Raw genomic sequence first — 24,980 nt, 5'->3', positions numbered from 1 at the left:
CTTTCTTCATGTTTGTACATTAAACCATAAGGAGAGAAAAATGTTTACAAGGAGAGCAGTTTCTGTTGATTATATAATGCTAAATGGAAAGATCTCATCAAAACTAATTATACACTATAATTCCAGTTTGATTAAAGGTTTGTAGATAAGTGCTTAAGATAGGATTGGATAAGATAGACCGTAACAGTAACAGGACATTCAAAAGAGAACAATTACTTGAAAATCCACCAAAATATGAATAGCAGTTATCACTGCATATAAAATTAGAAATTTTCTTTAAAAGGTCGTACAGTATTTTCCAACTTTTCTATGTGAACATATATTGCAAGTATAGTTTTAAAAATTAAATCTCTCCCTTTTTAATTATTCCTTAGTACTTATTTATTTATTATGTGTCAGGCATTAAGCTGAGCACTGGAGATAAAGTTGTAAATAAAACAGCCCTAATGCCTGACCTTAGGCAGCATGGAGTCTGATCCTGGAGACAGTGCTGAATGCAGAGTGCTACACACTCACAGATGTTCTGGAGGGGCACTATGGAGTGTTGTACGAATATCGGGGGTCCTAACCGATGACTATGGAGTGCTGTATAAACAACGGGGTTCCTAACCCGATGACTGAGGTTCTCTGAGAAAGTAACTTTAAGACCAGAAACTTGACAGCTGAGTTTCTACAGGTTGCTCAGGGAAGAGGTACAGAGCAGAAGGAAAATGCTGGGGCAAGGAGCGCTGGCTGAATTGGAAGGAGGCCAATGTCCCGGAAGCTGGTAGAGCCGGGGTGTCCTGAACAAAGGTCAGCAAGTAGAGAGTAGCTCAGGATGGAGCGGCAGCTGTGGCCTGGGCCCAGGTAGGACAGGGCAGCTTTGAAATCCTGGCTACTGGCTAAAAGCCACAGCAGAGAGTATTTTAGTAGACAAGGGGTGGCAAGTGCTGGGAATGATGCCTTGGTTTCACTTAGCCAGAGGCTGTGTGACTTTAAAGCAAGCTTCAGCTCAGTGACAGTAGAGAGGTTCAGTGAGAACAGATGGGTGATAGAGGCTGAGAAGTCCTCGAGAAGAATGACATCAGGACCTGCTCCCCACTTGCAGCCGCAGAACACTGCCCACACTCCGGCAGCAGTGACGGACAGTACGGAGTAGATTTTGCCTCTGTTCTCTGATCCAGGTCTGAGTCTGGTCTTAGTCCAGGCTGGGTTTCAGGTGTTTTAATCCGTACATGCCTCAGATCCGTGCCTGCCTAAACACTTGAATCACTATGCTTCTGAGTTGTATTCCCTTTCATTCTCTCTCTCTCCTCGGTAAAGCGGCAAATGATGGAGTGTGGCATTTTGACACTGTTTGGATCTACAGTCAGGAGATAGAGGCCAACTGGAGATGTATCAGTTGTATCTTATTTTCTGTTTAGCTGCAAATTGATTAGCTGCTTATGCTTTTTTACTTATATTCTCAAGTTGGTCATTTATTTAGCTGTTCTTTTAGTTTGCCAACAATGTGTCTCCAGTTTTTGTAAGCCATCACCTAACCAGAATGATCAAATAGGCTCAGAAATGCTGTCACTTTACCATTGGTTTTGTTTGTTTTTTGAGAAACAGACAGAGTATATTCCCACACACACTGGTTCACTCCTTAAAAGCCCACGCCAGGCAGGAACCAAGAACTCAGTACAGGTCTCTCACTTGGGTGGCAGGGACCCAAGTACTTGAACCATCACCATCTACATCCCAGGATCTGTATCAGGAGGGAGCTGGAGCTGGGAGCTGGAGCTGGGAGCTGGAGCCAGGAACTGCACCCAGGTACTCTGATATGGGATGCAGAGGTCTTAACCAGCATCTTAACAGCAGCCATTGGAGACATGATGTTCAAAAATGCAGGTGTCACAGCTGACATTATAGTACAGCAGGGTAAGCCACCACCCAGTCTCCCATATCAGAGCACTAATTTGAGTCCCAGCTATTCTACTTCCAATCCAGCTCCCTACTAAAGCACCTGGGAAAGCAGCAGAAGATGGCCCAAGTGCTTGGGCCCTTGCCACTGACATGGGAGACCCAGATGGAATTCCAGGCTCCTAGCTTCTGCCTGGCCCAGCCCCAAGCATTGCAGCCATTGAGGAGTGAACCAGTGGATAAAAATCTCTTTCTATCTCCCTCTCTCTTTATCATTGTGCCTTTCAGATCAATAAAATAAATGTTTTAAAAAGAAAAGAATAAGATTCCAACACAGGAGTGCAATACTGATTTGCTGAGCCTTAACTGATTAATGAACGACAATGTGTGACTATTAGCTGAAACAGATACCAAAACCAGTTTTCAACTAATATTTCTCTTGAAAACTGCAGCTTGGCTTACATTGACTCTGGAGTTGATCTATTTTGTGTGTTCGGCCTCTTAGCAATAGAGGAAAAGTTATGGTTCTATTTACATTTTTCCCTGAGCAGATTTACACGCATGCACGCACACACACACACACACACACGATGTATTACCTAAAGGATCCTTACTTTCTGTAGCGGCTTTGGTAATTGGTCTTGATTGTTGAGTTTAGAAGGCTGAGTGTATAGTAATTCTTGCCCCAGTACTCTGCTCAAACACGTGCACTACCCAAGACAGCATTCTTTATAGCACATTAATTCATTTTAAGAAATGTTAAAAGTTTGCGGGATCTCATTGTTCTTTTACTCTTCTGTGTGTGTGTGTGTGTGTGTGTGATTTATTTCATAGGAATATAAGTCAAAACACATTCTTGGAACTTTCAAGATGTCTTGAAGGTATTTCTGTGTGTGTGCGCTTATCCTGAAGTATAGAATACCTTGTATACCAGAGCTAATGACACCAGATCTTTTAGGGTTTCTGTGTTGTAACGATTGCCACTGGGCAGACAGCTGCCAAACATCTTGCAGTTAATCTCCTACACGTTGGCTTTCCCATTTTCGTCTTTCAGAACAAATGCCCTGAGGCGGAGGAGTTGGTCTTCAGCCATTTCGTGATCTGTAATGACACACAGGAGACACTGCGCTTTGGCCAGGTGGACACCGACGAAAACATCGTGCTGCCGAGCCTCCGCAGCCACCAGTACAGCTGGCGCGCCCACAAGTCCCCACAGGTATCTCAGCTGCAGCCTCGTAGATGCACAGTTGTTGAGGTTCTGGTTCCTTGATTCTGCATTGTATGCCCCTGTATCCAGGTCCTTCCCTTTTTAAGTCTCCCAAGGAACCACGCCACCCAGAGGGTGGAGAGCTGGGAGGCCAGCGCGCCCCTGCTCCAGCCTGAGTGCAGGGGGGGTTGGCAGCAGGCTCTGGTGCTTCTGTGATTGGGCTCAAAAGCCGAAGTATGCAGGCTTGGCTCCTGACTTGGTGTAACCTTGCCTTAACTTCCTGTGCTGCAATTTTCTCAAATGTAAAGTGGAGATGAAAACAGTACCATTCCATAGGCTTGCCAGACTCCAGTAGAAGGCACCAGGCTGGTGCATAGCATGCTGGAGACATTACGTGTTGGGTGTTGCCATACGTGCTCCCTTGAGCAGACTGCTCTCCGGAACACTCTGTGTGCCAGGCGCTTGCCGGGCACTGAGGATGGGAAGTCAGGTAGGTCACAGCCCTTGCCCCCAAGGACAGCTCACGACCTGTGGTGCTGTGAGCAGGATGACAACCCATGCCCCAGAGGGCACTGAGGAAAGACGTAGCGAAGGATGCCTGTTTTCCAAGCAGTGTAATTCCATTTTCCTGTCACTTTAGATGGTAATAATTAGAGGCATGTGCCCTGCAGGGATAATACAAGGATGGATTAAATACAAAGATGCGGTCTGAAATGAGTAAAAGAAATCCTAGGAAGTACTCTCCAGAATAATGTGTCTCTCCAACTCTGGGTAATAAGGAAACTGCTGTCTGCTTGTGATTAAAAAAAAGTCATTAGATTAGAGAACAAGTTTCCCCATCTGGCCTGTAGAGCAGCTCCACAGGATGGGCAGCCTCAGGCCCCATTGCTGCTGCTGCTGCTGCTGCTGCTTTTTTTTTCCCCCAGTAGCTAAATTCTGCCTTCTTACTTGTTTTTTTATCCAACTGCCACACTATTAATTTAAAATTTACAAAAGTAGATATGTCTTATTACCTATTTAAATATATTCAAATAAATCTGGCAGGACTGCATAACTCTTTAAAATAAAAGTTCTTTTTAAAACAAAATTTTCTCACATGATACATTGTACTCGTGTTTTTAGGGTGAATCACATGCCCTTCTTTTCTAATTCTGCACTTAAGAAATTTCCATATTAGAGAGTTTTTAAGTTGTTTGCCCTTTTCACATAGTTAGAGGACATTTTGTTTGTTTCAAAAGTAAGCTGCTTTTGATGGTTTTTTTTTTGGTACTGGTTGCAAAAGTGCGAGCGTGCAGATATGTAAACAAACAACTGCACACCTAATCTGAGCCACGCGGAGTGGCATGTGTTCACGCGGGGACATGTGTTCACGCAGGGACATGTGTTCACGCAGGTTGGCATGGCCTTTTAGGTCTTCTGAAGGCATCGTGGTGATTGCACTCCCAGCAGGGAACTCACAGTGCAGGAAGGAAGCCCCTGAGCAGCTGCAGTACCGTGTGGTTGCCGTGTACCTGAAGTCCCTCCCCTCAGATACACATGCAAGCGCTAGGCCTCAGAAGCTTAGCTCTCCTCTCAGTCCCCGGGAGATACAAGGCTAGCAGGGGCCTCTGTGACCCTCAGGATGCCCTAGGCACTGGAGCCAGGCTGGGAAGGGTGATCACTAGAACAAGTGGCTCAGGGCTGGCCTTTCCCCAGCAGTCAAGATGCTGGTGAAGACACCCATGGGCCGGCACCGTGGCTCAACAGGCTAATCCTCCACCTGCGGTGCCGGCACACCAGGTTCTAGTCCCGGTCAGGGCGCTGGATTCTGTCCCGGTTGCTCCTCTTCCAGGCCAGCTCTCTGCTGTGGCCAGGGAGTGCAGTGGAGGATGGCCCAAGTGCTTGGGCCCTGCACCCCATGGGAGACCAGGAGAAGCACCTGGCTCCTGCCTTCGGATCAGCGCGGTGCACCGGGCGCGGTAGCCATTGGAGAGTGAACCAATGGAAAAAGGAAGACCTTTCTCTCTGTCTCTCTCTCACTGTCTACTGTGCCTGTCCAAAAAAAAAAAAAAGAAAAGAAAAGAAAAGAAAAGAAAAGAAAAGACACCCATGTCCATTGTGGGGCAGGGAACTAAGGCTAAGGCACAGCAGGGTTAGGCAATTGCTTGAAATACTTGCATCCATTATCAGAGTGCTAGTTTGAGGACTCTCAAATGCTCCGCTTCTGATCCAGCTCCTGATAATGCATCCTAGAAGGTACCAGAAGATGGGTCAAGTGCATGGCCCCTGCCACCCATGTGGGAGATTCAGATGGCTCCTAGCTACTGGCTTTAGCCTGGCCCAGCCCTGGCTATTCATAGCTGGCATTTGGGGAGTGAACCAGCAAATAGGAAATTCATTGATCTATCTTTCTCTCTTCCCCCTCCCTCTCCTCCTCTCTCCTTCTCTCTCCCCCCCCCGTCTCCCCCTCCCTCTCTCCCTGTCTCCCCCTCCCTCTCCCTCTCTCCCTCCCTCCCTCTTTCTCTCTCTTTCTCCCCCTCTCCCTCTCCCTCCCTCCCTCTTTCTCTCTCTCTTTCTCCCCCTCTCCCCCTCCCTCCCTCCCTCTTTCTCTCTCTCTTTCTCCCCCTCTCCCTCTCTCCCTCCCTCCCTCTTTCTCTCTTTCTCCCCCTCTCCCTTTCTCTCTCTCTCTTTCTCCCTCTCCCTCCCTCTCTCACTTTCTCTTTCTCTCTCTTTCTCCCCCCTCCCTCTCCCTCTCTCTCTTTCTTCCCCTCTCCATCTCTCCCTCTTTTCCCCCACCCCCCCTCCCTCTCTCACTCTCTCACTCCCCCTCTCTCCCTCTCCCTCTCTTCCTATCCCTCTCTCCCTCTCTCCCTCTCTCCCCTCTCCTCTCTCTCTCTTCCTCTCCCCTTCTCTCCCTCTTTCCCGCACTCCCTTTCTTCCAATTGCATGAAAATAAGTAAATAAAGATTTTTTTAAAAATGAAACATTAAAACAAACTAAAAACAGACACACACACCCCAGATTGGTGTGCCTGGGTTCAGTACCCAGCTCTGGTTCCTAATTCCAGGGTTCCTGCTAGTGCAGAACCCTGGGAGGCAGTGGTGATAGCTCGAGTGATTAGGTCCCTGCCACCCAAGTGAAATACCTGGGCTGTGTGCCCAGCCCACTGCTTCAGGCCCTCAGCCACTGTGGTGAATGAACCAGCAAATGGCAGGGCTGTCTGTGCCCATCTGTCCCTCTCAGTGTCCCTCTGCCTCTCAAATGAAATGTTAAAGTATTAAAAAAAAAAAAAAAAAAAAGCCAGCAGATGGCTAGGAGTCTTGGTGCTGTGGCATCCGGTTTCTGGGTGGGGAAGAAGGAACGGATGACCGCTGTCTCCACCGCGCCTTTCCTCGTTATGCTCTTGTATTTTTCAGATCCTTTTTGAATCTATTAATAGTTGTTTTTAAGTGTCCCTATGCGATATGTATTCTTGTATGTATATTTTTATAGATAAGGAGACAAATACAAGTGCTAGGTGGTGGTAGAATTGGGGCTGAACCCCTTATCTTTTTATTTTCAATGTAGTGTTATTTCCACAGCATTGTCTCATTCCCCTAAATTTTGGCAGCATGATTTGTCAGACTAGCCAACCTGTGAGGTGTTAAGAAAAGAGCTGAGAAATCACTGGTCTAACAAACCCCTCAGAGTTCAGCCTGACTACTATGGGATCCTTAGTCCAAGTACGAACCTTTGCAAAGTCTTAATTCTGTTATCCAAACCTTAGGAACCTTTTAATGACAAACAGAAAACACAAGATAGGTGTCTGTTAACACCCTCTCTCTCTCTCTCTCTCTGTCTGTCTCTCTCTCAAATGTGTAACTGTAACACCTGGAGGCAAATGTTAAGATGAGCTGTAAACATGTTTCATCTTTTTAGGCTAAAACTTAGATCACGTTTGTGGAAACCAGTGTCTCTTACATAATGAATGCATAATGAAGTAAGTGTGTTTTAGGACTCTCTGAAGCCAGAGGCCTTAATGGGCCCAGAGGGTCTTCATGGAATTCCTTACATCCTTAATTGCAAATTCTGCTGTGTTCTAATGAGAGGTTACATCTGAGGATCAGGAAAACTAGCCACTTAGCTTCAAACTGCACCTGGAGCTAGTCGTAGACACACAAGTGAGCAAAATGTTCCCTTCTCCAGACTCCAAGTCATATCCTGCACTGCCCAGCAAGCTCGGTTTTAGGAACATTTGTGTCTGCGTGTTTATGCTACCTTGGGTGTTAGTCAATTCATAGTCTCAGGGAGAATTTCTAAAGTTCACAGAACTTAACTCCACTAAACAATGTGGCTTATATTGCAGAGATCAAGAGAGTGGCAATGACACCTGGAAAGGTTTCAAAGAGGTCAGGATATCTTAGAACCACACAGGAGGTTGCTAACAACAGTAAGTCCCAGTAGGATGGGAAGAAACATGGACACAACCAATTCCAGAAAGCCAAAGCTGAGAAACCTTTTAGAATTGAAAAGTCATAAACCCTCCTTATAGTTTCTAACACATGCTCTGAGGCAGAATCACTTAAAATTCTGGATATCTCACAACAATTTCTTGCCTAAACAAACAAAGGAAGAACAAAACCATTTCCTAGGGAATAAATGAACACATTCAGCTGCACAGTGATAAATGCCACCACAGAGAGCCCAGGGCAGTGCACTTCAGGTTGGAGAACACTAGCCAGCAAGAGATAGTCTTTAAAGAAGTGTTTCACAGTATGCAGAATTCAGTCTAGGGACTGGGGGTGAGAGGATACGGGGTCCTTCCCCAGAACGTGGGTGATAACTACTGTTAGAGTCAAGGAGAGCTTTTTTAAAGTTAGTCAAGCCTGATACAGTGACATTTGAATGTAGTCTGTTCAAGTTAGCTACATTTTCTGGTGAACAGAGAACACTGTTGATTAAGTAAATATCTGGAAATAGAAATGCCTCCACTTCATCAGTAAGGATTTTTCACTTTTTACTATCAAACATGCATAATTTATAAATTATGTGTATTTTTTTCAGAAGTCTAGAATTCCAATTACCAGTGACTTAATTTTACTAATCAAAACATCAGGCAGAATGGAAATTGATTCTCAGCAGAGGTTATGGAAAATACTAAAATATTTATCCAAAATGAATATAAAAGAAATTTTATAAGCTCATAAAAAATGACAAAGTACAAAATGTAAAAAGACAAAAAACAATTTTGATGAGTAGCACAGCATCTTGGAAATACTCATTAAAGAAACTTACTGTCAAAAAATAAATCCTATCACTCCTTGGCCTTTAAGATTAAGTGTAAAAAAATAAATCCTACATTACTTTAAGGCAGAAATAGGCAAAGATTTTCTGTAAAGGGTCAGAGAGTAAATACTTTAAGATTTCATGATGTTATGGTCTCTTTCATAGCTATTCAACTCTGCAAAAGTCATTTTTATGTAACAGCTATATAAACGAATGACTGTGATTACATTCCAATAAAACTTTATACATGGACAGTAAAATTTGAATTTCATATCATTTTCCCATATCATGAAATATTATTAATTTTTTCCAATCATTTCAAAATATAACATTATTATGTCATAGGTTATCCAGAAAATGGACAGTGTGCCTCATTTGGCCCGTAAGCCCAATTTTGCCAACCTTTGCTTTATTATGGTCTCTTGTTCAGTAAAATTCAGTAGACCGAAAGTTTGGTTTTTTTTTTAATTTACTTGAAAACAATTAAAGTTGTTTGCACTCTGGCCTAAATGATATTCCTATCACTTGAAAGCTTAGTAAAGAGTTTGAGAAGATAAGAAATGACTGATAATAGTTTAATTCTTTTTTTAAAGATTTATTTATTTGAAAGTCAGAGTTACATAGAGAGAAGGAGAGACAGAGAGAGAGAGAGACGTCTTCCATCTACTGGTTCATTCCCCAAATGGCTACAACAATGGCCGGAGCTGCGCCGATCTGAAGCCAAGAGTCAGGAGCTTCCTCGGGGTCTCCCACGCGGGTGCAAGGGCCGAAGAACTTGGGCCATCTTCTCCTGCATTCCCAGGCCATAGCAGAGAGCTGGATCCGAAGTGGAGCAACCGGGACTCGAACTGGTGCCCATATGGGATGCCAGCACTGCAGGTGGTGGCTTTACCCACTATCCCACAGCGCTGGCCCCATAAATCTAAATCTTAATATAATCAACCTGTACTCACCAGACAACAGTAAAATACTTCTATTGTACTCATTCTGGGCCTAATCAGTGAATAAACCAAAAGTTCTTCAGTTCCACTTTTGGATGTCAGAATATTCTAAAGTGAGATCTAATCATTTTTCCCTTTGTCTGAAAGAGGAAGGAATGGATTTTGAGTATCTGCCTCTTATGTGGTATTTTCAGCCAATTGTCATTGCATTAATTGGCTGTAATTATTATTCAATTAGCACTCTTTCCAAATCCATTTATATAATGCAGGTGTGCATACTATTTAGAGGACGAGCTTATTCTTTGTAGCCATGGTCACAGTTTAAAAACTAAAAAGAAAACTTGGGGAGCAAAAAAATAGTCCATGTTGGCAAAACTGATAAAATTTTCCAGGTGTCCCCCTACGCATGATCACAAATTAAAGTTTGTTTAGAAAGAACAATGAACAGACACTGTACACACTGAAGTTGCAAACGGATGGTATTGACTTTCTATTGGGTAATACGCTTCAGAGCTAATAAGGTGATCTTGTCCTTTGACCCAATAAACCTAATGATATACCCTCAGGAAACAATGCAAATTAAAACAAAGACTTTATATACAAGAAAATGTTTATTTGTAGAAGCAAAAATTTAACACCAAAATGTTCACTCTTAAGGAAGTAGTTAAATAACATCTGACATACCTATAAGATGATCTATTATGGAACCTGTAAAAATTTTACATGGAAAGGAACAGTGCTACCATATAAGTCAGAAAAGGGGAATATAAAATTCTATAGGTACACTATGATCTTAAGAACATGAGAACAAATGCAAAGAAAAATACTGGAAAAGGATATGTCAAATTATTAGTGGTTGTGTCTAATTGGTGAGTTAAAGTGATGTTTTTCCATTTATTGCATTTTTTATAAAGATTTATTTATTTACTTGAAAGTCAAAATTACGGGAAAAGAGGGAGAGAGATCTTCCATCTGCTGGTTCACCCTCCAGATGGCCAGCTGGGGTTGGGCCAGATTGAAGCCAGGAGCTTCTTCCAGGTCTCCCAAGTGGGTGCAGGGGCTCAAGCACTTGGGCCATCCTCTAGTGCTTTCCCAGGCCATAGCAGAGGCCCAAATTGGAAGTGGAGCAGCCAGGACTCAAACCAGTGTCCATATGCCACAGTGCTGGCCCACACCCACCATGCCACAGTGCCGGCCCCTATTTATTACATTGTTACTTTTCAACTGCTTTACTGCTTAATAAGAGGCATAGGTTTTTATATCAGAAAGAAATTAATTTTTTAAAAATTCTGTAGTCTAAAGGACAAGAATTTCCCAACATCCAAGCCGTGTACACCACCCAGATCCCATCATTTTCCATGTCAGTTCAAAATGGCTGAAGACTCAGCATATCCACCCCTTCGTCATGCAGCAAGGCCTCCCTTTCATTCATACGTCAGATGCCATCATGCCCTCCTGGAGCCCACCACGTACACTGCAGCCCCACCTCACATCCCGTCTCCTTTGGTTCTTCATCAGGCCCTCCCCTGAGCACCACCCTGATCCCAGCCTGGGTGGGCAGAGTTCTCCCTCTTGAGGTGGCCCACATTCACATCTGAGTATGTACTGTCTTTTTGGCTTTCAGTAAATCCCGCCGTCCTGTTCACCTCTAACATAAAAAGAATTTTAAATGCTAATTTAAACAGTGGCAAGTGTAATTATATATCAAAGAATGGCTATCTTTATTATTTTTCATGTGAACTTATGCAGTAGTTTCTCTTGATTACTGTCTTTGTTACCATTTGGCCTTACTCCAGTTTATCTTTTAAGACTACAATTCATGTAATCTTTGTAAATACTTTTACTTTTTATTTTACTTTCCTATCCAAAAAACCTTCCCAAGTTGCTCCATAACCTATTTAATAATATCCAGTAACTAACTCGGACTCCTCGAAGACTCCTCCAATCTGCCACGATTTCTCTGTGTGCTTATTTAGTCTTCCCTCCCCTTCACTTTTTAGCAATCTTTGTTAATTTGATATGATCTCTTACATGTAATGATGTGCACTCTTCTAAGGCTTGTACTGCCTATTGAGAGAGCCAGAAAAGCAAATTGTTATGGATATGATCAGTATCTGTCCGGATATTGCTGTAGTAGTTCAGAACAGAGAGAAATGATGGATAACTAATTAAAACACTAGCCTTAGAAAACCAGAGAATCAGGAAATGCAGTCAGTTGTATCTGGTTATCGACAAAGTCTTAATGGGAACCCAAAGGAAAGATGTTTCCAAATCCGACATGAGGATGGGAACCTGGCAAGGCTTCCTGGAAGAAGGGATATTTATATTCTGTTTTAATGCTAAGAGTTAGCTAGGCCAATGGAAGGAGGGCAGATAAAGAGGCCAACATGGTGAAAGCCACAGAGGCACACGGTAGGGGAACTTTACCAATTTCGAAGACATGTGTGGGCACCGCCATTTGGCCTAGCAGTTAAGACACCCGTTAGAATCCCTTCTTGTCCCCTCCTCTCCCTTCTCCTCCCCTCTGTATCCCATCCCACCCCCTGCCCCTGTCTTCAAAATTTAAAAAAAAAAAAAAAAAAGTTTTTAAATGTAGAACACGTGTGTGGAGCTACCAGAGGGGAAAAGAGGTGAGGGACCATGAGGGCTCCTATGTGCTGTGCTTAGCAGTTTCATTGTTGTCTTTAGGCTGTGAGAGCACACAGGTGGAATAATCACCCCCAGAGAGGCCAGCTCTCCACGCAGGGTGGGTTTGGAGGACAAGCACTAGAGGCGGGTCTGTGAACAGCAGTGGAGAGAGCTCAGAGCACAGAACCAGGGAGGTTCACAAAGTTCAAGGGGAAACGGAATGAAAAGATACATTTATCCGGGTGTGAAAATGCTTCCAATTCAGGCATACTTTCTTCATATGACACATTTTCTATGAACTTTTGTTTTTTAAGATTTATTTATTAATTTGAAAGAGAAAGAGATCTTTTATCCACTGGTTTACTCCTCCAGGTAGCCACAATGGCCAAGGCTGGGCCATGCCAAAGCCAGGAGTCAGGAGCTTCTTCTGGGTCTCCCACAGGTGTGCAGGGGCCCAAGCACTTGGGCCATCCTCCACTGCTTTTCCAGGCACATAGCAGGAAGTTGTGTTAGAAGTGGAGCAGCCAGAACATGAACTGATACCCATGTGGGATACCAGCATTGCAGGCAGAGGCTTTACCTGCTATGCCAGCCCCTTCCATGAACTTTTTGACAACCTCACATAATCACAGATTTCAAAACTTTTTTGTGTCAAAATCAACTTATTTTTACTTCCATTTGCCACAAACCTTTTTAAGTACCCTCGTGTGTAAGGGTCATGTCTTGGCCAAGGGAATTCAGGTTTTGTTTGGTATAACTCAGGCATAAAACCTTCATGCCAAGCTGAAGGGATGTGTTCTTTTTTTTTGTTTTTGTTTTTGTTTTTTTTATTTGACAGAGTTAGAGAGAGAGAGAGAGGTCTTCCTTTTTTCCGTTGGTTCACCCCCCAAATGGCTGCTAAGGCCAGCCGATCCGAAGCCAGGAGCCAGGTGCTTCCTCCTGGTCTCCCATGCGGGTGCAGGGCCCAAGCACTTGGGCCCTCCTCCACTGCACTCCCGGGCCACAGCAGAGAGCTGGACTGGAAGAGGAGCAACCGGGACTAGAACCCTGGGGTACCAGCGCCACAGGCAGAGGATTAGCCTAGTGAGCCGCGGCACCGGCCGGGATGTGTTCTAACACACAGGCTCTTAGGACAGTAGTGGTGGGGAGACCCTGAGCTGCCCAGTTGTCATAGCATAAGTACTCCTGCTGTAGCTAATCTTAAGCTGCCAATGCTTCACCAGCCAGCACACAACGTTTCTGAATATTTAATGATTGGCATTTACAAACAAATGTGAACTCGCTGCAGCAAACTACTGTTTGCAGGGTCATGTTCTGAAGAGCCTGGCACTTCATTTCAAGGAGAGGGATGATAGACTAGAAGACCTCAGAAACTGGTCTTCCTGTGAAGTACAGCTGTAAATTCTAAGCAGAACCTAAAGAAAAAATAATTAAAATCCTACTTAGGGTTCTGGAGACTAAACAATAGGCCAGTTCTGGAGGGAAGTCAAAACTATAAGCCAGCCACCTGCAGAGTGTTGCCCCACTATGTCTGCATGTATGTATGTACACATGTGAACATGGAAGTATGTATGTACATATGAGTGTATGTGTGTTTGTATGGCTTTCCCTTGCAGGCAGCTGCAGTTGTAACAGTGCAAGGGTGGCCTATCATCTTTCTGGCCCAGGTTCCAGGGGTGAAGGGCCAGGCAACCACGGCTGCTCAAGAGTGAGGTGAAATCCCTGGGAAAGAGAAAGCCATAAAATAGAAATTTAATATGTTTAAATTTGGCCCAACTGTTTGGATGAATCACAGACGCGCATGGGGCAAACTGAAAGCAGCACGCACCCAGTGCTTAAAAAACCGAATGAATCGGAACTGCCACTCCCCCAGGTGTGAGAGTTCTCAATCTGAGTCTAAGCAATTCTCAGTTAGATGAAAAATATCAGTACTCTTTGGAGCAATCATAAGAGAATTGAGAGTCTCGACAGCATATTTACAACATCTGGCAGGCACCGTGGCTCACTTGGCTAATCCTCCGCCTGCGGCACCGGCACCCCAGGTTCTAGTCCTGGTATGGGCGCCAGATTCTGTCCCGGTTGCTCCTCTTCCAGGCCAGCTCTCTGCTGTGGCCCGGGAGTGCAGTGGAGGATGGCCCAAGTGCTTGGGCCCTGCACCCGCATGGGAGACCAGGAGGAAGCACCTGGCTCCTGGCTTCAGATCAGCGCAGTGCGCCAGCCATAGCAGCCATTTGGGGGGTGAACCAACGGAAGGAAGACCTTTCTCTCTGTCTCTCTCTCTCTCTCTCACTGTCTAACTCTGCCTGTTAAAAAAAAAATTTACAACATCTGCAGTGTAACCCAAAATGACTTGATAGATGAGAGAAGAGAGATGTTACTTGGTATCAGGGAGTAGCCAGTGAACGGTTGCCAACCCCAGGACATCAGCACTACCAAACGTGCACTTTAAAGCAGTCATGTGGGAGGAAGAGGGGTTCTGGAGATGTAATTGAGGTCCCGAATTAGTTGATTTTTACTTAAGAGGGAGAAAATCCTGGATGGGTATAATTTGGTCAGATAAAAGCCCTGCAGGAGTGGTTTGTGATGAATAAGAGACACAGCCACTCCTGCCAGCCTTGAAGAAGCAAACTGCCAGACTGCTGCTGCCTCTGAAGAGTGGGCAGGGGCAGGGAGCTGCAGAGAGCCCCGGGGACCTGGAGGTGACCACCAGCACCACTCAGGAAGAGCTTAAGATCTTCATCCTGTAGCCACAGGAAATAAATTCTACACGTTGAGCAAACTTTGAAGGAGGTTCTGGATAGGAATGCAGCTGTCTGGTGAGACCCTAAGCAGATGACCCTACTAAGGTCTTCTCAGCCTCCTGACTCACAGACTCTGAGAGAGTAAATGTATGGATTTTTTAAGTTATGGTAATCAGTTACTCAGCAGTAGAAATATAATGTGACAGAAGGAAAACGTCTGTAAGCTTGAAGTTATATCAACAGAAATCATCCAGTCCAAAGAAGAGAGGGAAAGAAAAAAATCAAACAAAATAAGTAGAACCTCAGGGCTTGGGAAGATCTCAAAATGTCTGATATGTGAGTAATTGTAGTTCCAGAATGAGAGAAAAGAAAAAATGTGGCAAAAAAATAATTCCAGAAAACTTTGCAATTTTTATGAAAGCATCTAAAGGACTCAAAAAGCTCAGAAAAACTCTAACTAGAATAAATTCAAAGAAATTCACACCAGGAATATCATAATCTGCCTGGAAGATACATGGGAGGTTAAAATCCCCAGAATTTGGTTATTTGTCATTGAAGAGAAGGGTTTGAATTGACTCCAAGGTTTCAGTGTTAGATGACAAGATGGCAGTGTTGTGTTGGCCACAGCAGGGAACCGAGTAGCTGGACAATGTTTTAGAAACAGAGAAAGGGGCGAAGTGCAAGTGGGAGAATACAAGTGTTATCCTAAAGCCCATTTTGGAAACATTTTTGGTTGCTTTGGGGAGGAGGATAGGTGACATTTGGAAAAGCACAAATTTGAAGGTGTTACTGCCTGAATTTCAGCCGTGAGCTTTGTGAGCAACATAAGGTTGGACCATTCTTAATCTCCCAGAGCTTTGGCTTCCTCTTCTGTAAAATTGAGGGGTTGTTGTGACTATGACTTGAAAACCAGTTGTAAAGTACCTGGTGTAGAACTTGCCTCTCTAGAACCAAAGGTTTCTTTTCTCTCCTTTCTCTTTCTGGCTAGACATGCAGGTAGCCATGTAGAATAGCCAAACTGGATGTAGGTGTCTGGAGCCCAGCAGTCTAGCCTGCAGATACAAATTCTGACCTGGGTAGCACTGGGACCTGAATGCCCAAGGGTAGTGCCAGGAGCAGAGGGCACCATTGTCTGTTGCTGCGGACAAGTGGGCAGCCATGGCATAGGCCTGGAATAACTACAGCAGACACTCCCGTTCCTAAAAGGAGACGATGGGGGGCAAATGGGAATTACTGGCACCTAGGAATTCTGAGACACACCCGGAACGTCAGAAGTTTCTTAGTGCTCAGTGCCACCCCTGTTTGGGAATGATCCGCCATGGCAGCCCAGGCTCACTGAGGCCCGTGAGTCATCCATTCTTCTCCGGAAGTAGCCTTTGTCTGCACCTCATAAATTTCTCAGCCTGACTTCTACTGGTAGAATTTTGAAGGTTTGTAGTCCTCTTTATTTTGCACTGTCCTTGTTTGTCTCTGTCAATCTAAGTTGGCAGTCCTTCTGCTAATATAATCCTTTAAACCACCTTGCAGGTCTCTTGGTAATCTTACTGAGGTTCACCATATTCAGCAGCATCTCACCTGCATCTCTGCGGGATGAGCTGCCAGTGCTGAGGAATGTCACCCCGAAGAGTCGAAGAAGCCCTTTTATTTGAGTGGTTTTCAGAGATCCCAGTGTAGACTCCTCTGAGGTCACAGCAAAGAAACTCAGAGGCACACCCTTCGCTTCGTCTGAAAACCCAGTTTTCTTGGCCATGTCCTGAATTTGATCTTTGCCTGGAAGCCGTCCTTTCATTCTTAGCATCATTTGCCATCTGATAAAGCTAGGAAATTTCAGAACCAGCAAGTCTTGGCCCCTTTTTATTTAACAGCCCGTCCTTAAGCTGCGTCTCTGCTCAGATTTCAGTGTCTGCAGCAAGTAGGAGCCAGGAGGCACTTCAGGACTGCCTGGAAATCTCCTTCGCTAGGAAATCTCCTTCGCTAGATCGCATAGTTTATTAGGCACATTTTCTGCTCTCCTTTTTTAGTGCAGGTGATAATGTTGCTAAACTCCTGCCGCTGCATAGTAGTAATCCCCTTTTCACTCATTCCCAATAACATTTCACTGGCAGCCTCCTTTAAGGTATCAGATTTCTGTTGTTAATCTCTGTAATAAACTTTAGACATTCCTTACCACTTACCTGAATTCCTTCCGGCTTAGTGTTTAGTCACTTCCCTGCTACATCTTAGGCCATTGTCACAGTGGCTCCCCATTTGCAAATACCACAGTCTGTGTTAGTCACCTATTGCTGTGTAACAAATTACCCCCAAATGTAAGTAGCTAAAACAAAACTTTAGGATTGCCAAATGTTATTAGTTAGGAGTCTCAGGAGTGGTTTAACTGAGTGGTTCTGGCTCAGAGCCTCTAACAAGGTTGCAGTGAGGATATTGTGTGGCACTGTAGTCATTTGCAGGCTGGGCTGGGCCAGAGGACCCATTTTGAAAATGGTTCCATCACGTAGCTCTGGGTCGGAAGCCTCAGCTGCCTGCTGCAGGTGCTCTCAGTAGAGCTGCTGGAGTATTCTCATGATGTGGCAGCTGGCTTCCCCCAGATCAAGTGACCCAAGACAAACATGGCAGGAGCCACAATGCCTTTTATGCCCTGGTGTCAGAAGTCTTTCATTGTCATTTCTGTAATATCTAATGGTTAAACAGCTCAGGTCTATTCAAAGCAGAGGGAACTGTCCATACAAAGGCACAGATAACAAAAGGCAAGAGCATTGCATATGAACCAGTAGTAGAATTTGTGCATTGAGGTAAGAAATGGGATCTATTGAAGGAAAATAAGTCTGCAGAAAATGAAGATACGGCAGAAAAACCAGGACATATGTGATATTTTAAAAGTTTAAAAAGGAGAATGTAGAGCAATAGGATTATCAGTGTTGTGAAGGGATAGAGTGACATAAGATCCACAAGGAGGTTACCACTGTGTTTGGCAGTTGGGACTTGATTTTGACTGAAGGGGAAAGCACCTTCACTGAAGAGATGCAGGTAGAAGAAGCCAGACTATACAGCGAGTTGAGAAATGAGTGGAGAATGAGGGCGTGGAGAGAATGAATATGATTTTTTTTTTATCTTAATTGGATACTAGCTCTAGCCAGTTGCAATGTCACGGAAAGGTTTTAAATGAAATCAATTTAAACATGTTCTGATATAAGAACACATACATAGCAGAAAGCTTGAATAGTGGCATAAAAAGGGGGAAGGAGGAAAGACTCCAGATCGAGGGTAGAAGGATTGACTTTGGATGGGAAGAGGTTCCCACCAGATAACTGTTACCACTTAATAAGCCACTCCGGAACTTGGTGCTTAAAAACCATTGAGGAGTTCATGCGACATAAAGGTGCACTCACTTGGAACTCCTTCTGCCGACTCAGGAGGCTGGGGCGTGGGTGGTCTCGGATAGCCTCGCCCACATATTTGGTAGGTGGCAGACACTGGCCAGGGGCCGTGGTTCCCTTCCTGTGGCCTCACCCTCAGGCTAGCCCAGGCCACTTTAGAGCAGCAGAGACTTCAGGCCTCCTGAGTGTGTTGCTCAGAATTCACACGCTGTCATTTCTGCTGCATTTTATTTGGTAGAGCAGGTTGCAAGGTGAGGTCAGGGGGGTGGCACTGTGGCACAGAGGGGTAAGCAGCTGCCTGCATCGCCAGCACCCCATAAGGGCACTGATTGGAGTCCCAGCTGCTCTACTTCCAATCCAGCTCTCTGCTATGGCCTGGAAAAAGCACCGGAAGATGGCCCAAGTGCGTGAGCCCCTGCACCCACATGGGAGACCCTGAAGAAGCTTCTGGCTTCAACTTGGCCCAACCCCAGTCATTGTGGCCATTTGGGAAGTGAACCAGCAATAGAAAATTTCTCTCTCTCTCTCTCCCCCTCTCCCCCTCTCTTCTTACTCCCACTTCCTCTCTCCCTCTCCCCCTTTCCCCGTAACTCTTTTTTCAAATAAATAAAATAAATCTTTGAATAAAAGATTGGGTCAAATCCAAAGGGTAAGGGACTGGATTTTGATGAGAGTTGCTGATCAGAACTTGTGGCTATTTACAGTTTACCACGAGTGCCCTGCCAGCTCTGAGTCAGAAGGGAGGGAAGAAGCTAGGTGTGAACGTAAAAGAGATTGTAGTGGGTATTTGCTGAGAGTGAAGAAGAGAAGTAGGTATCTTTAATAATGTTTCCACAGTACCTAGTGTTGCATCTTGCTCTTACAGACATATAAATATTTGCTGGATAAATAAATGTTGGGGTTTCTCATAGCTTCCCTGATATTTAAAACACAGGCACTGTTCTCTGCATAGGATACTTTTGTGTGTGCTACACACACACACACACACACATACTCAAAGAGGCACATATCTCAAAATATATGTCTCAGTGCACTGTCAATGCAATGCGACTCATAATTGAGAGTCCTGGTATTGTCTCCTTTGTTGTCCCCACGGCTGCTAATGAAAACACGACAGGAAAACGCTGCAGGGGTTACTGATAACTGTGGAGTTAGTTCATATGGAACCGGCTTTCCGGTCCACGCATGTGCTCAGTGCTGCCACTTCTGTTTACCTTTGTGTTTATCCAATGGGAAGTCCTGACTGTTACACACTGAAAGTCCATAGCACAGTCCTTCGTGTTTATCCAATGGGAAGTCCTGTCTGTTACACACTGAAAGTCCATGGCACAGTTACTGCAGATTTTGTATGTAAAGTAGACTTCATTACAAGTGAAACTGGCCACATACTCTTGCTTTTCCTAATCACAGAAATGGTTGCCTGGCAATCTGGGGTCTCGCTGCCGCTGTTGTATGGGGCACAGCTGCCTACAAGCAGCATTTCCACGCGGGAAGGTAGGGTCTGCTGCCAGCGCTCCCCAGTGGCAGTAACAAAGTTCTTTTTATTGTTGCTGACGTTAAGATAGCTAAAATCAACCGTGAGGTAAACACTTCTTGGGACCATCTGGCAAGTGTTTTAATCCAAAATGTTCTCTAAACAGTGGCTCCATTTGAGTACTCAGGAACTACTGTCCAGTCACCAGCAACTTCGTTTTTATTCAGTTTCAAGCAGGCTGTAAATTTAGTCCCTTCCCTCATCTCTCAGAACGCTTTCAGTTTCACTGGGGATTCGAGGAAATTTACATCCTCGGAGGAGCACACGGTGCCTGGCGAAGTCACCTATAAAAGGAAATGGGACCCTAGTTTGGTCGTTTAGTATCTTAACAGGTAGAGCATATTTGGAATATCTTCATTTTCTGTTGGGAGATAGATTTAGTCCACCGAAATCAGAGCAGAAGTTTGGTATTGAGCTTTTTCCCTGTATGTTTCAAAGTTTCCTTGTAAAAATAGTTTGCAGTGTGACCTGTTTGAAGGCTTTTAAAGTCTTTCACAAGAAATGGCAACAACAGAACTGTGATAGGGCTTCTGGAGTTTTCTACGAACCTGCATGAAAGAGGAGGATCTGGGATGGTTTCAGCAGCAAGGCACCCGAACGCCTGCCAGTGCTGCTAACGGTCTCTCGGCCCCTCCCCTGGCAATAAATTGTAAATATTGAAATACGGCTTTGGAGGAAAAATACACTGAAGATCCCTTCAAGCTTTTTATAAGACATTCAAAGCCTTTTCACAAGCCAGTGCTCTACAAATGTGAACTCTTTGTATCTAAACATAAAGGTCCTTTACTTTTAAATGTGAATTTTAAGACAGAGAGCTTTGAGGAATGGAATGCAGCTGGACTGCTAAAACGCGGTGTTTTGCCATTTTTAAGTAATGGGAAATGCTGATTAAGAATGTTATAAACATTTCAGCATACATAATGTGATTGTCTTTAATCATAACCTATTACCAGGAGTCTGTGTAACCAAAGCATTCATTGAAAGACAATGGCATAGCTCATACTGTGGCACTTTTTAATTATTTCCATGCTTTTAAATTATTTCCAGGATATTGAGGAGCTTATTATTTAAAGGTCAGAATAATGCCCAAGCCATGGCCAAGCCCAGTGAGTGTCAGATGCATGGAATGCTGGATGACTTCATAGTTATGAAATTATTTCATTTCTCATGATAATTCCTGACTTGCCAAGTTAGTGAATTTGGAGAACTCTGAGAGCAGATTTTAAGATAAATTTGAAATAATCCATACTTTTGGAGTCAGGGACTTCCCTTCAGGCATTAGTTCATATTTGACTTGCTTGACTTACACTTGGGGATAAAATGAGTTAGGACAAGGTCTTAGATACCACATTCTCTCACTGGGAAAGAAAACCAACTTGCACAACTCTGGCTGGCTCATGTTTCTTGTTATACAGGCACTAAGAAGCAGCGGTTGCCATGAAATACTTTATTTAACCTTTACAAAAATGTTTTCTTAGTATGGCAAGGCAGTTTAGTTAAATGAAAATAAATAACTGTAAAAAAAATTTCAGGGTTTCTTTTATACCCATCTGTTGACTTCTTTTTCCTAATTAAAAATTGAGAGATAACAATTATAATTGTCTACATTGCTGTGATGACTAAAACTAAATTTAACATCACGTAAAACCACTGATCTTTTCTTACGACACAATTGGCAAGTCTTCTATTTTACATTAAACTAAGTTTTGCTGAATGATGCATGCTACATTTGAGAACAATTTAAAAGAAGGTTTTTATTCAAACTTGGAGTAGATTTCTCTATTGTTTATATTTGTATTTAGCTGTAATTGATCTTCAAACAAACAAGCAAAATTTGACAATTGGACTCACAAACTCAGAGTATTTATCCGAATCTGAATGACTATCACATGGTCCCTCCACGTTTCTTATCTTACTGGCTTCCATTTCTCAGCTCACCTAAATTATTCTTTATTATTTCCATCCAACATGCTTTTAACTCTTCCATTGAAGAATGGGGTCTAGCCAAGCACACCACAAGCACCAATTACTATTCTATTAAAAGAGTGTGTCTACACAGTACCAAAATCTCCTGGCTACTAGTACAACTCAATTAAGCGATATCAGAGAAAGTTTTTACTTTGTTGTTTAAATTTATTCATTTTAAAATAAAATATGGATTCTGTCAGATTCTACAGATACACACATACACAGACATCTCAAAGTTTTACTTTTCAACCTGTTGTGGTGGTGTCAGCAATAAACAGTCTGAAAAACTGCCTGATGATTCTGAACTTAAGGCAGCTCGCGGTTTTTCAGTCATGTATCATTTAACTATAGAGAAGCCCACACCCTTTAAAAACTTGAAAACAATAATATGCGCAGTGTTAAACTGACCTCTTTAAAACAAGGGTATCTATCATTTCATGCTTAATTTTACTGTGTACATTTATAATCTGATTTCATGATGAAAATGGTCAAAAAGTTATGCATAAAATTTAAAAACAAAATATTTCTAGTATATGAGACAACTTCTTCGTTAAGTCTTCTTGCAAAAATGTTTGAGACATAAGTTTACCCTAATTTAGATTTAGATAGTTTTTTAGCAAAGAGTACCCATGAGGCATCCCATTATTCTGTAAATAGTGTATAAATCAAAAGCACCACTACAATTCACCATACTCTTCTTTAACAGTTTTCATAAGCCAGAGATTGAACAGAGAATAATCCCTGAACAGCAAAAACCTATAAACAAATTTTTGAATTTAGAGTTCTATTCATAGTCATTTTTTAAAAAATACTTTAAAGATTCTGTGGGTTGATTATAGATATGAACATGAATTAAGCCTTTTAAATAAGTAAATAAATCTTTTTAAAACTTAAATAGAAAGGGAATTTATTTTTACTTGAAATACAGACCTTGTATATCTTTCTATTAAATGTTTTTCATTTTAATAACATTAATTTTATCTGATTATGAAATAATACATATTTGTGTAGAAAATTTAGAAATTACTTGAAAGCACACAAAACACACAGAGAAAGCACACTCAGACACATAACCCCACAACCTTAGATAACCACTGTTAAAATTCTGGTGCATTTCTAGCCTTTTTCTCCCTTAGAAATAGAAATATATTTTTCAGTTGTCCATTTTACACAAATGGGATGCACCACTCATACTTTTTGTCATGTGGTTGGGTTTTGTTGTTTTTTTTTTTTTTCCTGATAATCTATTGTTAACTGATAGCATCTTCATGCTGTTGGCTAAGAATAGAGGCTGTCTGTGTAAGCATGTGTTCAGATATGATATCTTGCCCTCCCCAGCTTTTGTGGCCTTGAAGAAGTCACTCAGCCACTCTATCCCTCAATTTGTTTTTCATCTGTAAAATGGAACAAAAATACCTACTTTACACAATTGTTAAGAAATAAAATAATCTATAAAAAGAAGGGCAGGCATTTGGTACAATGATTAAGATGCCACTTGGTATGCCCACATTCCATATTGGAGTTCTGGGACCCTAGCTTCACCTGGCCCAGCCCTGAATGTTGTAGGTATTTGAGAAGTGAACCAGTGGTGGATGGAATATGTCTTTCTTTCTCTCTCTCTGTCTCTTTCTCTCTCTATCTCTCTCTCTCTCTCTTCACCCTCTTCTCTCTCTTCTCTCTCTGCCTTTCAAATAAAGAAAAATAAATAAAACCAATTGGCAAACTTTATTAAAAATATAAAGCACTTAGCCCAGTGCTTGGCATATAATTAGTGTCTAATAAATGATAGATAATATTATTTTTACTATATATATTTTCAAATCTATTTGAAAAGCAAAGAGACACTGATAGATAGAGGTCTTCCATCTGTTGATTCACTCCCTAAATGCCACCACAACTGGGTCTGGCCCAGGAGCCTGGAACTCAATCCAGGTCTCCTGTGTGGGTGGCAGGGAACCAAGTACTTGAACTTGTCACCTGCTGCCTCCCAATGTATGTTGTAGCAAAAAGCTGGAATCAGAAGCAGAGCTGGGATTCAAACCCAGGCCCTCCAGTATTGGATGTGAGCATCCCAAGGAATGTCCTAACCATGGCATCAGACACCTGTAACTTTATTATATCTCATTTGAACAGTTTTCCAGTACTGCAAAATTTTCATTATTTAAAAAGTGCTAGCATGAACATACATCTAGATAAACCTTGGTATACATTTATAGTTATTACCCTAGGATAAGTTATTTCATAGAATTGATAAGTCAGTAAATATCTGGAACTAAAACTTTAGATACAAGAATTACCCTCCAACTACAATTTTCATTCCAACCAACATTTTATGAGTGTGTCAGGGTCCCAACAGGTTGTTTTATGCTAATTGCGCAGTACTTGTGACCTCGTGTGAATTCAGTGTTGACAGAAAGCGAACAAACACCCTTACTTTGTGGAAGAGTCAATTACCCAGCACTTGTACCACGACAGGGAAGCGTCCATGTTGCTTCTCCTTGAAGGACTCATTTGGAAGGGCAGCGTTCATTTACCTTTCCCGTTTCCCTTTTTGTTTTTTGTTGTTTTTTTTTTTTTCTGCAGTAAACTGCATCAAAGAGTCCAAGTTATACACGCCAAAATAATTCAGTTATATTTATTTCCACATGATCATTCTTTCTTAAGAGGCACACTGTATTGTATAAGCGTGAATGGATATCTATAAAATCCTAACTGTTGCAGTATTGAATTATGATGACACCAAACATTAGCCATTATCTAAACATTTTTCTGCTTGATATTTAGCATTATTTCAGATATTCTGAAGATCCCGAAATGCAGCTGCTTTGAAAAAAAAGAGCAATGTATTTCATTTTATTTATATTAATTTAATAGTGTGAAATGTAGTATCAGTTCCACTTAGACATGCATTGCAAATAGTCAGTTGAACTTTGGTCAGTTTAATTTACTGTCCAGACATTATTTTGGATAAATGTGATTTTCTTTTTCCATTGTAACTAAATTTTCATTTCTTCTCATCTGTGTCATTTTGGGTCTACTTGATGTTTTACTATTCTAATGCCTGAATTGTGGATTGTAGTGATTACAGATTGATTTTCAGTCTAATCTCATATTGTCATCCATATAAGACAAACCTTCTGTGTTGGAAGATCACTCAGAATAGGAAACCTTGCTAAATATTTTGGTCTGATACTCTTTTTATTATACAATGATATGCACAGATACCACCTCTGAATTTTTTAATATTGGCTTTTGATTATTTTTCATTAATATTGATATATTTATTTATTTGCAAATATTTATTGAATTTCTACTATGCACTAGGCTCTTGGGATATAATGATGAGTTTAGAAGTTTAATAAGTGGTACATGTTTTAATATATGTTAACATATAATGTAAAATTAAGTATGTATCATTTATGTTAATCTGTGTAATCAGTGGTTTATTTCACTGGGGTTATA

General features: G+C 42.5%; 1 protein-coding gene across 1 annotated transcript in view; it reads left to right on the top strand.

Moving 5' to 3' along the window:
- VPS13B (vacuolar protein sorting 13 homolog B) overlaps nt 1-24,980 on the top strand; it is a 785,675-nt gene that overhangs the window by 695,852 nt on the left and 64,843 nt on the right. Inside the window, 1 exon segment of the mRNA XM_062188180.1 lies at nt 2,936-3,097. Coding sequence (XP_062044164.1) covers nt 2,936-3,097 — 162 coding nt within the window.

The sequence above is a fragment of the Lepus europaeus genome, chromosome 4, assembly GCF_033115175.1.
Source record: "Lepus europaeus isolate LE1 chromosome 4, mLepTim1.pri, whole genome shotgun sequence".
Lineage (NCBI taxonomy): Eukaryota > Metazoa > Chordata > Mammalia > Lagomorpha > Leporidae > Lepus > Lepus europaeus.
Note: the sequence above shows the minus strand (reverse complement) of the source record. Positions and strands in the feature narration are given on the sequence as shown.